Source organism: Impatiens glandulifera, chromosome 8 (assembly GCF_907164915.1).
Source record: "Impatiens glandulifera chromosome 8, dImpGla2.1, whole genome shotgun sequence".
NCBI classification, from domain to species: domain Eukaryota; kingdom Viridiplantae; phylum Streptophyta; class Magnoliopsida; order Ericales; family Balsaminaceae; genus Impatiens; species Impatiens glandulifera.
Window position 1 is genome coordinate 3,670,457 of NC_061869.1, and position 17,214 is coordinate 3,687,670.

Genomic DNA, 17,214 nt, shown 5'->3' on the forward strand with positions numbered 1-17,214 from the left:
ACTACCTTAATTTTAGTTTAAAATTTTGTTTTAAAAAATTAAATAACTTTTTTATTTTTTTATCTTAAATCCTTATGTTAATTATTTTTATGTTCAAATAAATAATAATAATTTTAAGTCTTATCTAAAACTTTTATTATTTTTTAATAAATGAATTGCTTTGGATTTGGGCTGTCCTAGTTCAGGCAACCATCATAAATTTATAAAATAGAATTTCGTGGGCTTACAAATACTGAGATGGTTTTAAGAAATAAAATAAAATTTATTAATAAACCAAGTGGATGGAGGTATTTTTTTTTAAATTAAATAAAAAATATTGAATTGAATTTAAAAAATATACATTAAGGGATATGTCACATTTATTATGGGAAAAAAAATCATGATAGCCATTTGTCACGGGCTAACTTTCGAATGTTTGATTTCCCTCGACCCGTGCTGTACTAGATTAGTATTGTCACCATGCTAATTAGTCAACCTGTTTGAAAATGCAAGAAGGAAACTTTAGAGTGAGAGTGAGAGCTTGAAGAATAAGTTTGTATTCAATTACTTGGTGCTTGGCTTAATGACCAAGGCTTAAGGCTTGTTTATATACAAGGGATGAGATTATTCTAGATACTCCTTTATCCTAGGTCTTTCTAGAGACTACTAATATTTAATTACATTTAGCAAGTCCTAGAGAATTCTAGAGACATCTTTAAGATATTTACATTCAGGACTTCCTAGAGAATTCTAGAGAATTCCTTAAAAGGAAAGACCTGGGCACTTCTAGAATATTCTAGAGAGCTTTCTAGATATTTCTCTTTTGTGGGCTGATTTTTCCATCCAACTTAAGTGGGCCGTGACATGCTCCCCCACCTAAGTCGTGGACGTCCTCGTCTCGACCTTGGACCGGTACTCTTCAATCTTCTACCTGAATTGCCATAAGTGATCTTCACTTTCCCAGCTACTCTCGGCATCTGGTAGACCTTTCCATCGTACGAAGTACTCGGTGTAAGGTGGAACGCCCCTCCTTCTTATCTCCCTATGGGATATGATTTCTTCGATGTCTTTGTTGAAGGAGACGGTGACGGCAGTCGCTGCCCGATTTGATTCTCCCCGTCCGGCATCCTTTTCTTCTTTGTGGAACGGCTTGAGTTTGCTCACATGGAATACCGGATGGATTTTTAGTTTGGGTGGCAAATCCAGCTGATAGGAGACATTACCTACACGCCGCACAATTTCAAACGGCCCCTCATATCTTCGCACTAGCCCCTTGTGCACAGACCGGAGGGACTTAAATTGTTGCGGGAGCAATTTCACCATTACTCGGTCTCCCTCCTTGAACTCGACTGCCCGCCTCTTTAGATCCACCCATTTCTTCATCTTCTTTGTTGCTTTATCTAAAGATGTCCGAGCAAGGTCCGCTTCCTCCTCGAAGGATTTAGCGAATGTGAAGGCAGCTGGACTTTGACCCACGTATCTTGTGGCCAAATTATGTGGAGTGGATGGTTGTCTCCCCATCACGAGTTCGAACGGACTTCTTCCGGTCGATTCACTTTTCTGCAAGTTGTATGAGAATTGCGCCGTGTCCAAAAGTTTTGCCCAGTCTCTTTGGTTGGCGCTCACGTAGTGTCTCAAGTACAACACTAGCAAGGCATTAACTCTCTCGGTTTGCCCATCAGTTTAGGGGTGGAAGCTGGTCGAGAATGCTAGATTGGTCCCCAATAACTTGAACAGCTCGGACCAAAACTTCCCCGTGAAGCGGGGATCCCGGTCGCTCACGATCGTCTTTGGGACTCCCCAATATTTTACTATGTTCTTTAGGAACAGCTTGGCCGTCTCGACGGCTGTGACATCGGGTGGTGCCGGAATGAAGGTGTCATACTTTGAGAATCGGTCTACCACCACTATAATTGAACCGAACCCCTCCGATTTTGGCAACGTTGTAATATAATCCATTGAAACACTTTCAAATGGATATTCCGGCACTGGTAAGGATTGGAGTAATCCGGCCGGTTGTTGTTGCTCAACCTTGTCTTGTTGGCACACAAGACACGTTAGCACGTATGCCTCCACGTCTTCTCGCATCATGGGCCAGTAGTATGAATCCTCCATGAGTGCCATAGTGCGATGCATTCCAGGGTGTCCAGTCCATTTTGAATCGTGACACTCCTTCAGAACATCACGTCGCAAGCTTCCCCATTTGGGCACGAACACCCGTTTCCCTTTCGTAAGGAGCAACCCGTCTTCGACCCAAAACCTTCGGGTTTTACCACTTCGAGCAAATTCCATCATGTCATGCGCATTGGGATCTTTCTCTAGACCCTCTCGTATGCGTTCCCTTAGGTTGGTCTCGGGTTGGCTAATGGCGGCCAGCTCCGCCTTGCGACTTAGTGCATCGGCTACACGATTGGTGACCCCAGGCCTGTACTCCAATGTGTAGTCGAATTCCGCTAGAAATTCTTGCCACCTAGCTTGCTTTGGTGTGAGCTTCTTCTGTGTCTGGAAGTAGCTAGTGGCAATATTGTTCGTCCTGACCTTGAACTTGCTCCCGAGCAAGTAGTGCCTCCATGTGCGTAGGCAATGCACGATCGCGGTCATTTCTTTCTCATGGACAGTGTATCGACGTTATGTATCATTCAGCTTCCGGCTTTCGAATGCAATAAGGTGACCCTCTTGCATCAATACACCTCCAATGGCAAAATCAGATGCATCTGTCTGGACTTCGTACTCTTTAGTGTGGTCAGGCAGTGCTAGCACAGGTTGTTTTGTAACTTCGGCCTTGAGCCCCTCAAAGGCCTCCACGCACCGCTCGTCCCAGCTCCATGCTCGGTCCTTCTTCAAAAGGTCGGTCAGGGGTGCAACAATCTTTGAGTACCCTTTTATGAACTTCCGGTAGTAGTTGGCCAAACCAAGGAACAACCGAAGTTGAGGTACATTTTTGGGTGGCTCCCATTCTCGAATGGCATTGACCTTGGCCTCATCCATTATGATGCACCTAGACTTCACTCAATGACCCAAGAACATCACATCATCCTAGGCGAATGAGCACTTTTCCAGCTTTGCGTATAACTCGTTCTCGCGCAAGGCCTGGAAAACCAATCTCAAATGTTCCACGTGCTCATGCAACGTGGGTGAATATACAACAATATCGTTGAGATAGACTACCACAAACTTATCTAAGTAAGGGTGGAAAACCTTGTTCATTAGAGTGCAAAACGTGGTCGGTGCATTCGTAAGGCCAAAAGGCATAACAAGGAATTCATACGACCGTACCTGATTACCATAGCGGTCTTGGGCTCATCTCCCTTTGCAATTCGCACTTGCCAATAACCGGATCGTAAGTCTATCTTTGAGAACCACTTGGCTTTCCCAAGTTGGTCGAACAACTCACCAATGAGAGGTATCGGGTACTTGTTTCGGACGGTGAGCTAGTTCATTGCTCTATAGTCCACGCACATCCTCAATGACTCATCGTGTTTCTTCTGAAATAGCATCAGGGCACCGTAGGGCGATTTAGATGGTTGGATCATGCCGGCATCGAGCAGCTCCTTTAACTGCTTCGGTAACTCCTTCAACTCGGGTGGTGCCATCCGATAGGGCATGCGAGATGGTGGCATAGCATCGGTCACCAACTCGATCTTGTGGTCCACGTACCGTTCTGGTGGTAGTCTCCTTGGGAGTTCGTTGGGCATCACGTCTTTGAACTCCTCCAGCACCGCCTGGAACTCCTTGGGTATCTCCCCTTTTCCTTTAGGCTCATCCTCATCATCCACCATGGGAAAAGCCGCAAACGTCTCTTCACAACATTTCAGACCTCGGCTGAATTACATCGCCGAGAGCATACCCTTCCCCTCTGAATCTCTCTTTGCTGGTATGGCACTAGTCTTCTCGTGGTCCAAGATGATTAGAGAATCGGAGTAAGGAATAATACAAGAACGTACCTGGTCGAACCATCGCAGTCCCAACACTATGTCGTAATCATCCATAGTGACTACAGTGAAGGAGACCACTCCCTTCCAGTCTCCGATCTGAGTTGGTACGCTCTTCGCCTCCCCGGTCACCGGCTTGGCTGTTGTGTTGACGGACTTGATGGTCCCCTTTGTTGGGTTGATGCTGAGACCCAATGCTTTGGCCACACCTTCACGCATGAAGTTGTGGGTGGCACCCGTGTCGACTAGTGTTTTGACACGCTTTCCTCCGATCAAGGCCTCCACAAACATCGAGCCCCTCTTTGTTCCCTTAACCGGTTCCACCACACTAGCCTTGACCGCATTAAGCAGTTTTAGGGATCCCATTTGAGTCTCTTCTTCTTCTTCCTTGGCTGGCTCGGTCCCTTGCACAGCCGCAACCTTTTTTCCTTTGAACGGGCACATAAATTTTAAACGGTTAGTAGCACCGCAAATATGACAAGCTCGCTTACCCGATTCTTCGGTTTGCTTCCCCGAGTTGCTGTTTGGATGCCACTTCTTGGATGGGCGGTCTCCCCCACCTTTCTCCTTGTTCTCCTTGCTAGACTTCGGCCTATCCGTGGAAACTTTCAGCTCGATCAGTCTTTCCGCGACCGCAATGGCTTCGGAAACATTCTGCACTTTGGCCCTTTGAAGCTCTAGTTGTGCCAATGTCTTCAGGCCGTTGACGAATGTGAACAGGGCCTCCTGTTCGGTGAGACTTGGCAACTCGAGCATCAGTTCTTGGAACTCCTTCACGTACTCCTTGATGGACTTGTTGTGCACGAGTTGGCTTAGTCGTTTCCGAGCTTCAAAATCCGCATTTTCTGGGAAAAATTGGCGTTTGAACTCGGCCTTGAAATCCTCTCGAGTCTCCATTTGTAATGTGCCACGTTCAATGTCTGTTTCACGCCTCCTCCACCATAGAAGCGCCATGTCTACTAGAAAGAAAGATGTTGTATCCAACTTAGTTCGATCATCGAGTATGTTGGATGCCCGAAAGTACCTTTCCACATTCCAAAAGAAATCTTCAACTTCCCTTGCACTCCTTGAACCCTTAAATGGAGTCGGCTTGGGAACATCCATATGATGAGGTGCCGCACCTCGAAGTTCCCCTCCATTCAAGCCAATCCGGGCTTCGACCGCCTCTAACCTTCCCATCATCTCCCTCTGGAAGGCGTTGATCATCGTTTAGAGTTCACCCTGGACTGTTTGTAGTTCACCTCGGACTGTTGCGAGGACCTTGTTCTGAATAGCATTGACATCACCTCGAACCACTCCAAGCACTTCGTCCCGAATGCCACGATTTGAGTTGTTGATGATGCCCATGATTTCATTCTCCAATTTTTCACTTGCTTCGTCCAATGCCGCCACCTTGTCGTCCACCGTGCTGAACACCTCGAGAGCTTCTTGATGCTCGCTCATGCTTTCCTCAAACCGGGTCACCCGCGCTTCCATGGCAACATTTCTCTCAACGGACCTTCCCCTCTTGGGCGCCTTGTCCTTTTGTTCGCCAGTCAGAACCTTCGTGACGTTCGATCCTGAATCAATTTCTTGCAACGTGAGTGCGGAAGTACGAAACGTTTGCTCTGATACCACTTGTCACGGGCTAACTTTCGAATGCTTGATTTCTCTCGACTCGTGCGGTACTAGATTAGTATTGCCAAAATGCTAACTAGTCAACCTGTTTGAAATTGCAAGAAGGAAACTTTAGAGTGAGAGTGAGAGCTTGGAGAATAAGTTTGTATTCAATTACTTGGTGCTTGGCTTAATGACCAAAGCTTGTTTATATACAAGGGAGAAGATCATTCTAGATAGTCTTTTATCCTAGGTCTTTCTAGAGACTTCTAATATTTAATTACATTTAGCCAGTCCTAGAAAATTCTAGAGACATTTTTAAGATATTTACATTAAGGACTTCCTAGAGAATTTTAGAGAATTCCTTGGAAAGAAAGACTTGGGCACTTCTAGAATATTCTAGAGAGCTTTCTAGATATTTCTCTTTTGTGGGCTGATTTTTCCATCCAACTTAAGTGGGTCGTGACACATTGTTTATAGACTATAGTTATATTAGAGATAGTGATTTTTCCATATTCATGTATGTAACCTTATATTAATATTTGTCTCTCTAAATGTTAATTTAAACTTTATAATAGATAGTGAAAAAATCAATTATTTTTGTCAATACACATTAACTTATTTGTCAAAACTTATAAACAATGAAATTTTAATGTAGAAGATTGATAAAAAAAGAATAAAAAAACTTTAAATTCTAATTAATAACATAAAATATATTTTTAAAATTTAATTTGACTAACTCAATTCAAATATAAATTTTTTTTGTTACTTACTCTTGATTAACTTTTAATTAATCTTTAATAAGATAGTAATAATAAAGAAGTTTAGACTAATAAATTATAGGGTTATCAAATATTGATAAAACCCTTCAAAAATAAGAGTATGCCACTATTTGCTGCGTACACACGGTATTCTTTAGTAAAAGGCGAAAGAATAATTCGCTTTGTGTACTCAGCGTGGCTGCTTGACTTCATAAAGAATCAGTGAAGCTATTATATAATGGAACTCCTCCTGCGTTAGTTGTTCGTTGGTCGATGTGGGACAGTTTTTGTGAACAATGCTATTGATTATTTATTATAGAGTTCTCTCTCACACACATAATAATTGCAAAGCATGTGTGTTGTTATCTGTTTTTTCTTTTTCCTTTTTCTAACTTAATATTTTATATAAGTTCATATTTGTAAATAAAATAGTTAATTTTAATTAATTTTCAAATAAAAAGTTATATATAAAAATATAATAATTTGTAAATTATACCGAATTACAAATAGAAAATGAAAACAGCTAAACAAAATATATGACAGATTCTAAAATCATACAATTTCATAATAATGAGTGATAAGAAGAAAAAAGAAAAGAAAGTCGAACAAATTAATTAAGCGGTGTAAAATTTCTATCAAATACTTTGAGGGACAATGAAAATCGTCATTACCCGAGAGTTTGTGAGCAACACCAACAATGTCATACTAAGTGATAATTAATAATTTATAAAAAAATAAATATTGAAAAACCTAGCTACCACAAAAAAAAAATAGTCAAAATTCGCATTTATTTGAATAGTTTAATGAAAAAGTTAACAAAGCAAATAGTAAATATTTTCACAACATCCAAACTTGTATTAATTGGAGTTCAATCTCCTAGTATTTTTTGGAAACAATGATACGAAGATTCTCTTCATTTATTTGAAAAAAATAAACATGGAGCTAGCAAATGATATTACACTTATGCCTTGTGAAGTCCTTGATAAGTAGTAGCATAAGAAACACAATCGGCCTGTTGAAATCCGATCCTTTCTTTCTCCACATCATAGACAATCTCCATGTTTTGTTGTTGAAAGCTCCCAAACACTCCGGCTGGCCCATATTCACTATCCTCCATACTTTGAAACAACAAACATTTAACCGCGGAATAGTTATTCGGTGCGCCCATAGCATAGAAATGATTTCCTCGAGGCAACACTATGCTCGCGTTGTTCAAAAATCGAAAGGTGATTGATGGGAAGACATAGTCATCCCCAAATGTGTTGTTTGGGCACGGGACTATGTAACAAAGATCAAATCCGGATTGTTCCTCCACATGATTGGCTCTAGGATAAGTTATCATGGATTGGAGCGTAGAAATAAGATTGTCATATAAGGGTTTTGGCAAGTGAGTATAAGTAGTGCCCGAGTCTATTAGCATGCCACCATTGCCTAATGTATCGAACTCCCTTAAGCTCGAGGGAACTAAAGCTAGACTAGCATTTCCGATTGTTATAGCTTCAAGGCCGATATAATAGTAATTTGGGTACATTGGGCTCCTCAACATCGAGGTGAATTGCAAATGGTCCTTAGAAGAGATTGCAAGATTTCCCAAGACTAATGGACTTGTCATATTCGGGTTATTCGCAAACTTGAAGGGCAAGAAACAATGAGCGAAACCCTTGTGGAGAAACCCTAATTGGGATGGCAAAGAAAGTGGACCTCTACCAAATCCAACGATTCCCATAGGCTCTCTATAAGTGGTGCTAACACAACCAAAACAAAACTTTTCAATCTCTCTACTCACACTAGGATTACCTCCATGGATTCTTAGGGTATCCCTAGTTAGGGCACCAATTACAATTCCTTCTCCATAAGTGTAAGCAAACGAGGGACATGGACGAGAACATGTTCCCTTCATAAGGGTACTCAATGAACACCCGGCCATGGTGCAAGTGTCATAATTGTTATCAGAACTATGAACATCAATACATAAATGGCTCGAACAAGAGTCCCTAACAGATGAAGAAGACAACGAAGGAGAAAAAGTAGACGTTAACATAAGTTTGTTACTTCTATAGTCCCTGACGCAATCCACACACTCGAACGACCAGTTGCCACAAGGCAACCAAGTTAGGTCGCTCCCCGTGTCCATATACACTTGAATAACTTGTGAGGGTGTTCCGAAACTAAGAGATATCATATACCCATCTCGTACTTCTCTGAGTGGCTCGGACATATCCAACATATCTGTCGTCTTAAATCTCGACATAAATGTTGGTTTAGGCAAAGGAAGAACTTGTTTTGAGTGAGTCAAGCCGAGAATCAATGAGTTGGGACTGCCTAATGCTCCCTTGGAGTGAAAGAAGATTAAAGAGGAAGTTATAATGAGAAAAGAGAAGAAGATAGGCATATTAATCATATATATGGTTTTTATGAAAGGAGTTGTATATGGTTTTATGAGAAGTTAACTTGCTAGCTGCATGTATTTATAGGGTGGCTTGAAGGATTGAAATGAACAACTAGGGTTTCTTGCCTTTTTTTTACATTTTTATTATTATTTTAAGGTATGAGTAGTCAAATTGAAGAGCAACACGTGTTGCATGAACAACAATGACATATCATGTATACATGTGCTACTTATTTTATTCCACTTCTTTTTTTTATTTTAGTGTTAAAAATACATTTTTATTTTTTATTTTTGTATGATTCCACCATTAATAATTGCTTGTGGAGATTAGTTTAGACATAAAAAAAAGAGGGTGCATGTGTTTTTTTAATTATATCAAACTGATTTTATTTCTAATGTCTTGAGTATAATCTTTATGGCTCATTAATGAATCTAGATTGATTTCATTCTTTGGGACGAACCCTAGCTTCCGCCTTGACTAGACGGTATCTTGATTTTGTTTTCCTATGACAAGGGTTTAAAAAAATGGTTATATATGCTTCTTACTAAGAATGACAATTTTGGTCAGTTTCAGGTTGGCGGGTTCGGGATGACAGATTAACGAATGGACTGAATTCGACCTGTTTAGTAATTCGGGTCAAAATCTCTAACATGAACTTGAGTTGTTTATTTGTAATTGACTCGAACCTAACCTGTTTGACCCAATTTACCTAACTCAACTCGAACAAAACCCGATGGAATTAATTTACATCTATTTGTTTCAAATTAAAATGACACCAACACAAAACAAACATAAAGTTAAATCATAAATCCACTTATAAAAAAATTTTAAAAAAAAATGATTGAGTGAATATGAAAGAATAACATAAAATAATTAAACAAAAAAAACTCGTAAACGAGTTATCGGGTGTAGTTTTGGTCATTTCAGGTCGACTCGGTTTTGACATTTTATTAATCAGGTTAAACAGGTCGATTTAATTTTTACATGAACAAAAAAATACATGACCCTAACCTAATTTTTTCATGTTCGGTCCGGGTCGTATTTTTGTGTCGGGTCCAAAGTTGTCGGTCCTACTTCTAACCAAATAAAAAAATAAAAGCGATCCTCACAACTAAATTTTTATCAACTTTTTATCATTTTTTAACGACATTTTTTTATTATCATGATACTGCAAAAATTACAATTAATTTATAAGACAAAACCCAAATACAATCATATAATTTAAGTCCTAACATAAAATGTGATAAGTTAGTAGAATTAAAAATGAAAAAGAGTATTTTATTGTATTTGTTAATTTTTAATTCTTTGTGAAGATTAAAACATCCACACTCATTCATGATTTTCCCACCTTTAATTTTTTTAAGGGAAATTTTAAAATTTGTGTTTTAGTGTATATGTTAATGATAATTAGATAATGTTATAAATTATAATTCACTTTATTTCATTTATTTTATATTACAACTCTTTAAAAGTGTGTCTACGCAACTTGGGCCCATATCAATCATTAAGCCTCAAACTAACTCATTTAAATAATAATAAATCAATATAACTATTTTTATATATTTTTTCAATCAATATATTTTTTATTATAATTTAGAAAATAATTATAAACTTATGAATCTCAGTAAAATATATATATATATATATATATATGAATTTAAAATATATGTCATTTGAGTTAAAGTTAAATTAAAAATAATTTTCAATCAACCTCTTAACATACAAGAATAAATAGGATGAATTGATTGATTCGTCATCATAGTCTTATTTTTTATTTTAAAAGTTAGTATGATCCTCTATTTTAAGGTCTCATTTGACTTATTTAGAGGTTCCTTAATGATAATCAAATATTTAGACAATTTACTTTTTAATTTTTAGATAGTCTTTGATTTAATTGTAAGTGAATATATAGAATTAAAATGTTATGATTACATGTTTTCTATTTTTTTTTCTTATATAAATTTATTTATTTATTTTAATTAAGAAGAAGAAGAACATTTTATTGGTCTTGACACACTTCTAATAATGTATACAATGATTTATTGATAATTACTCCAAATCTATTTAAATATGTAATCATTAATTATTTATACATAATTAAAAAAATAAAATAATATGCTTTGTTATTATAATTAATTGTTATGCATGCAAGTATTTATATTAGTGATAGCTAGTGGGTTCCATGGATGATGATATCAAAGCTTGGTGGGATGAAGCTTGGTGGGATTAATTAATTAAAACGTCCTATGATTAGAAGATTTATTTATTTATTTATTTTATAAATAATAAATAAATATTATCCCCTCTCTCTCATTTCTCTCTTTAGAAGTTTGTTTGATATGGGATTATTTCTTTAGATTTAATTCAAATATTTTATCTATTTTAAAATACTAAAATATAAATATAGTTTACAAATAATAAAATTTTGTCTTTAGATTTTATTCTATTAAACTTCTTTTCATTTTTCATGTCAATGACTTGAATTTTAAACATATATTAGAATGATTCAACTTATTCATTATACATTCCGTCAAAGTTGAATGTATTCTATATGTTTAATAGTTCATTTCGGGTTATTTATCTTTTGAACATTTCATGATTGTTTGATTTTATTTATATACGATAATTACTTTTCAGACTCAATTCAAAATATAACCTTGATTTTTTCAAATGAGTTGTAATGATGAGGCAATGTCTTTTATGACTTGGAGATGATGCAAAATTGTAGTCTAAAATTAAGGAATGTGTACGTTGGAATATAACACTTTTGACATGCAACTGTGTGCACTTATTCTTGTCAGCAACGATGAATCTAATTAAGACAACATTAATTAATCGTACTTATACAAATAATATGAAATTAATTAATTAGGTTTAATTGTACTTTGATATGTGGTCACCACTATATCTTGTATGTATGGTTGATAATATTTTTTAATTATTAGTTTGTTTAGTTTAATACCGCACATTACAACTCACCATACATATTAAATTATTGTTATTTTTAAAACTATATATTAAGTTCCATGTTTAATTTATTTTTATTATCTTCTTTGATAACTTGGAAGGGTTTTGTTTATAAAAATAATAGTTAGTTAATGGTGTATATAATTTGTATATGTGATCCTAGTTTCAATTTAAATCATGAATCTAATGTGAATGGAAATAATTAATAACCAAGTTAACATTGCGAGATTGAATCAAACATTTGAAAATAGTAGTAAAAACATTATAAGTTGAAACGAGATTATCACCGTAAATGTTATGATTTTTAAAATTTATGAAAAGAAGAAAGATAGTAGAAACATTCCTTTTTTTGAAAATAAAACATGTGTTAAGACAATGACTAAAAACCAACATCAATACAAAACAAATACATTGAATGCCAGCTAGAAGTGGAGTCTTATTTGAATTTATTAATAAAAAGTTTATTATTTTCTCAAATAAAATACAAAAGAAATAAATATAAAAATTGATTCATTCTAATAGTTAAAAGTAATAACTTCACTTCAGTAAATTCAGAAAAAGATTACTAGATTGGTTACATATTTTGATTAATCAAAGACAATTTTTGCATATATTTCCCTGTATAAACATCAATCCAATCATGTGCATTTCAATATGGAAATCAACTTCTACATATTCAATCCTTAAATTTAATAGTTGATTTTACACTAAAGTATGAACTATGGAGTAAGGGCATCTTTAAAAAATAATAATTTAAAATTGTGAAATCTTATAGCCCAATTAAAATAACTTGATAAAATTTGGGTAATCTTTAATTATATTAGACAGATAACATGATTTATTTTAAAAAGGTATGAAATCACAAATGTAACCCTTAGATATATAATATAATGTAACAAGGTTGATGGGTTCTTTCAGTGCAACCCTAAATCCTAATCAATATTTTATTGTAGTGATCCAATTTAAAAACGTTCATATTTGGAGCTGAATTTGGGTTTGATTCAATAGTACATGTATATTAAAAATATTTTAGACACAACGGAAAAAAAATAAAATGTTATTAAATAAGTTATCGTCCTCGAAAAAACGTTTAATTGTGACATATTAATAAATTTAATAATATTTGTCCGTGCAAATTCAGCTCCAAGTTAACGTGTTTTCAACCATATAAGTGTTTTACCTAACTTTTTTAGTTTGGTGATTATAGGTAATCAGAGACAACAAAATTGTTTCATTAATAATCCCAACAGTCAAATGGTAAATGCCGATTTAAGAGACAAAAATGTTATGGGTTCGATTCCAGAAAGCGCTTTAAATTTAAGCGGGACCATAACTGTTATAGGTAGTCAGAGACAACAAAATTGTTTCCCTTAATAACCCCACCAAGGTAGTCAAATGGTAAATGCCGATTTAAGAGACAAAAATGTCATGGATTCGATTCCAGAAAGCGCTTTAAATTTAAACGGAACCATAACCGTGGAGTATCATGCTAATTCACCAAAATGGTTTCCCTCCCATTTATAAAACTTAAATTGTGATAGTAATAGTAGAAAAGAGTTATATAAATCTCACATTGACTATCTATATACAAATAAATACTTATAAATTAGTAATCTATTTTAAAAATTGATGAAGAAATGTACACATTATAATAATTAAGCTATGCCAAAACATAACACAAAATACATATTTTTTTTTATCAAGCTATTCAGTTGTTTACAAAATATACATATTATAGGTCATATAAATGTTATAGCATAAGAACTTACAAATAATTTCAATTATAAATTAATAACATGTATTGGCACAACAGCAACAACAGCACGTGGAAAAACAACTGTAATATAACCCGTCAACCAAAAAAACATGTGTTAGTCGAATCATCTCATAATACGTACATCTTATACAAATACAAATGATACGAAATCATGATGAATAAAACTCTTTTGTATACAACATAATATTTTTTTTCATTAATCCATATATAGCGACACAAATATGCAAGTTATAAAAAATGGTCTTTCCTACAAATACAAACTCAAAATGATAGACTATGAATTTTGTGTATTTTCATATATATAGTTGTGCCTTTGTCCTTTAAATACTTTTTCAATATAATAAAAATAAATATTTAATATAGAATTAAGAATTCTTCTTATGGAAAAACATATTAATCTGACAAAAAAAAATATTTAGCAAAATAAAAGTTATATTTCAGATTCGAATCATAGAGTTGCGTTGATGGACCATTTATTATTATTAAAAAAACATTTTTTTGAAAAATTAACACGACCCTGCTTAGTTATTAAATCCCTTATTTTCTTAAACATGAGACATTTTATATTCTAGACAAGACTAAAAAACATATACATTTAAGAAAAACCCATAATAATTGAAAGTCAATTTGTATTTTTTTTTTTCAAAATTCATCAAGAGTCATATTGCAATATTCACATGTGACATCTCATAAGTATTTAATTAAACAATTAACATTATCAACGGGCTGTATAATTTTTTTAATAAATCAAAATCACAATTTTTTTTATTCACTTGGGTGTCCGGTTAAATAAAATTAACATTTTTACCTAAGTACTAAACTATAAGAAGAACCGAAAAAGTGAATTCTTTGCCAAAAAATAAAATAAAATAAAAAATAAAGATTTATTTAAGGTTTATGAATATATATATATATATATACTAACCATAATTTGTAGCACATGAAGCAAGGAGGAGGGCCACAAAATATGCATTTGATTTTGACAAGAGGAGGAGGAGGAGATGGCTTGTGTGGTTTAACACCTTCAAAAACTGTATGAGGACCAGCACCAATGTTCAGCGGGTATCCCGTCGCTGTCGCCGGAGAGAGATAAGCTCCGGCAGCCGACGACGGACCATGATTAATGGGCGGCATCATATATGGCGGAGCCGTTGCTGATGAACTCTCTTTGTGACCACCCATACATGCTCTAAATTCATTCATTATCCTTCTTTTCTCCTCAAATTTCAATATATATATAAATATATTTGCTCATAATTAATTGTTTCCTTAGTCTACAAGCAGAAGATTAATTAATTAATTTAATTCAGAAGCTTGCCAAAGATTTTTCTGACTTTAAACTACAAAACAATTGAGAGAAGGATCAAACATGCATGTTGGCATCTTTCAATACAAGATTTTATTTGCTAAATAATTAATACAATGAAGTCTCCTAGATTTAATTCAATATATATATATATATATATATATATATATATATATATATATATATATATATATGAGTTTTTGTGTTAGTTTCTCTAATACTTCACAATATTATTAACAAAAAAAATATAAAATAAATTATCATCAAAATAAGTTCTAAACATACTTGAGTATTAAGATATATTATTAAGGGATAATATATAGATAGTGATTTGAATTGTGATAGTTAAAAATGCATCATTTATGTGGATGTTTTTTGAGAAATTAGTGAATAATGATTTGAATTAAGAGTGAATGAGTGATAATAATACAATATTTTTAAAAGATAATGTACGAATTTGAGAATTAACTCAACCTCATGAATCATGATATTATATATATATATATTTTAATTTTTCTCACTTATTTTTATTAAATAAAAGTTTTATATAATATATAGTAAAGTTTTTGTTTATAAATTTCATTATTAACTCACCATATTTAAGATGCATCAATATATCATCTTATTTATTTATTTATATATATATATATATAATTTAATTTCATGCCTATATATTTATATTTTTCCCTTATCATTAATATTAATATTTATATTTATATCTACATAAATATATATATATATTATTTATTTATTTATATATATATATATAATAGTTTTAAGAAATTAATATTGATATATATGATATTTTTTTATAAATTATTATTTTCCATATTAATTTTTATATTTATTAATATATATATATATATATATATATATATATATATATATTAGTACATAGATAATTTTTATATTTTCATAAATATATAAATATATATAAAGAAATAAAAAAATTGAGATTGATATGCATATAATTATGAGGAGGGAATATATAGGGTTTATATATATATATATATTATAATTTATCGTTTATTTATTTATCTATATATATAATTTTATTTTAATATATATATATATATTTTCTCTCAAATATTAATGTTAATATATATATATATATAATATAATATAATATAATATAATATAATATAATATAATATGGATAAAAAAATTAAGATATATTGTAATTACTCAACCCCTGATTAAACCTTTTATATATATATATATATAATACTGTTATTTGGATTATAAAATATTTAATCTCATTTATTAATTGATTAAATTAGTGATACTTGTATTAAATGCTCAAAACTTGAATATGAGTATATGACCCTTAATCTCAAAATTATCTAATTAAGCACCAAATTAATTAAGCTTTATTTCATTAAGAATGATTTTGCATACACAATTATTTATATAATTAGGTTGATGCAAACATCATTAGGCCCAACAAGGTAGGATACAATAACATTTTAGCTTAACACAATCCCCATACAACTTGTTTTCATGGTTAATGCAATGATTTTTACAACTCTCCTCATAACATGTCCCTTGGTAATTAGTGCTATTATAATAGCAAATTTTAGTAATTATTTGACTTTTCCCTACAAAAACAAATAAATAGTCAATATTATTTTCATTACTCGCAATTCATTAGGGTGTCTTACAAAAATGCAATAAATAAACTTACCAGAAATAAGTAAAGTTGATATCAAAATAAAATTAAACAACAATTTGTTCATGTTAACCATAATGTTGATGAATTAATATAAATATATATTATATGATATATAAATAATGTAGTATTAGAATCTAAGATTGATTGGACTATTTATAATCATTTAGGAGAAAGGAATAGCTAAGTAAATTTCATTCATTAAAAATAAAGTTGTAATATTTGGTTAGATTCTTGCAATTTGCAATATATTAAAGTAGTATGAATCTATATGTATCTTTTATCTCTCGTTATTAATAAGCATATGTAGAATTTGATATACTTTTTGTGAAATATTTTCACGACAAGTGTATTTAATTTTAGGGTTAATAATATATATTATACTTATTAAAGAAATGATAAAAAAAAAATAACAAGAATTAAAATTTTAATAAGAGATGACTTATTATTTTTGTACACTTTATTGTCATTATATTCCCAGCTCTTTAACATTTATCTTATTTTATACATTTGGCTAATTTTTTAATTGTCTTATACATTTTTAAATTCTTAAAATATATGAATTATCAAAATATTTTAGATAATTTAAATAATTTATACACTTCTTATAATTTTGTAAAAACATACTTCAACGTTTTCTAATATATATATATATATATATATATATATTTCAAAATTTTATTAAAATTTTTAAAAGTTAAAAATTCAAAATATTTTAATTTATAATTTGAAGAAAATAATAATGAAAAAAAAAATATTATGGATAAATTTAGTTCAGTTTATACTATGAGACGACAACGACAACAAAGAGCTTGATATCTTCGGCCTCCTTGAAGT

At 32.7% G+C, this 17,214-nt stretch overlaps 1 protein-coding gene, 1 long non-coding RNA gene and 1 other non-coding gene across 3 annotated transcripts; all 3 read right to left on the reverse strand.

The window, feature by feature from the left end:
• Positions 1-6,357: 6,357 nt before the first annotated feature.
• LOC124913489 lies at positions 6,358-6,469 on the reverse strand. The gene has a single exon (XR_007096735.1). It is a non-coding gene; the product is annotated as a U5 spliceosomal RNA (small nuclear RNA).
• A 760-nt stretch (positions 6,470-7,229) lies between these two features.
• Positions 7,230-8,486, reverse strand: LOC124912705 (probable aspartyl protease At4g16563). The gene has a single exon (XM_047453355.1). The coding sequence runs from the start codon at positions 8,484-8,486 to the stop codon at positions 7,230-7,232; it is 1,257 nt and encodes a 418-aa protein (XP_047309311.1).
• A 4,735-nt stretch (positions 8,487-13,221) lies between these two features.
• LOC124911105 lies at positions 13,222-14,597 on the reverse strand. The gene is made up of 2 exons (XR_007096577.1): positions 14,328-14,597; positions 13,222-13,462 (listed from the first exon to the last, which is right to left on the reverse strand). It is a non-coding gene; the product is annotated as an uncharacterized LOC124911105 (long non-coding RNA).
• Between the last annotated feature and the right edge of the window lie 2,617 nt (positions 14,598-17,214).

Coding starts and splice junctions, on each gene's coding strand:
- LOC124912705 (XM_047453355.1), bottom strand. CDS start 8,486: ATGTCCGAGCCACTCAGAGAAGTACGAGATGGGTATATGATATCTCTT.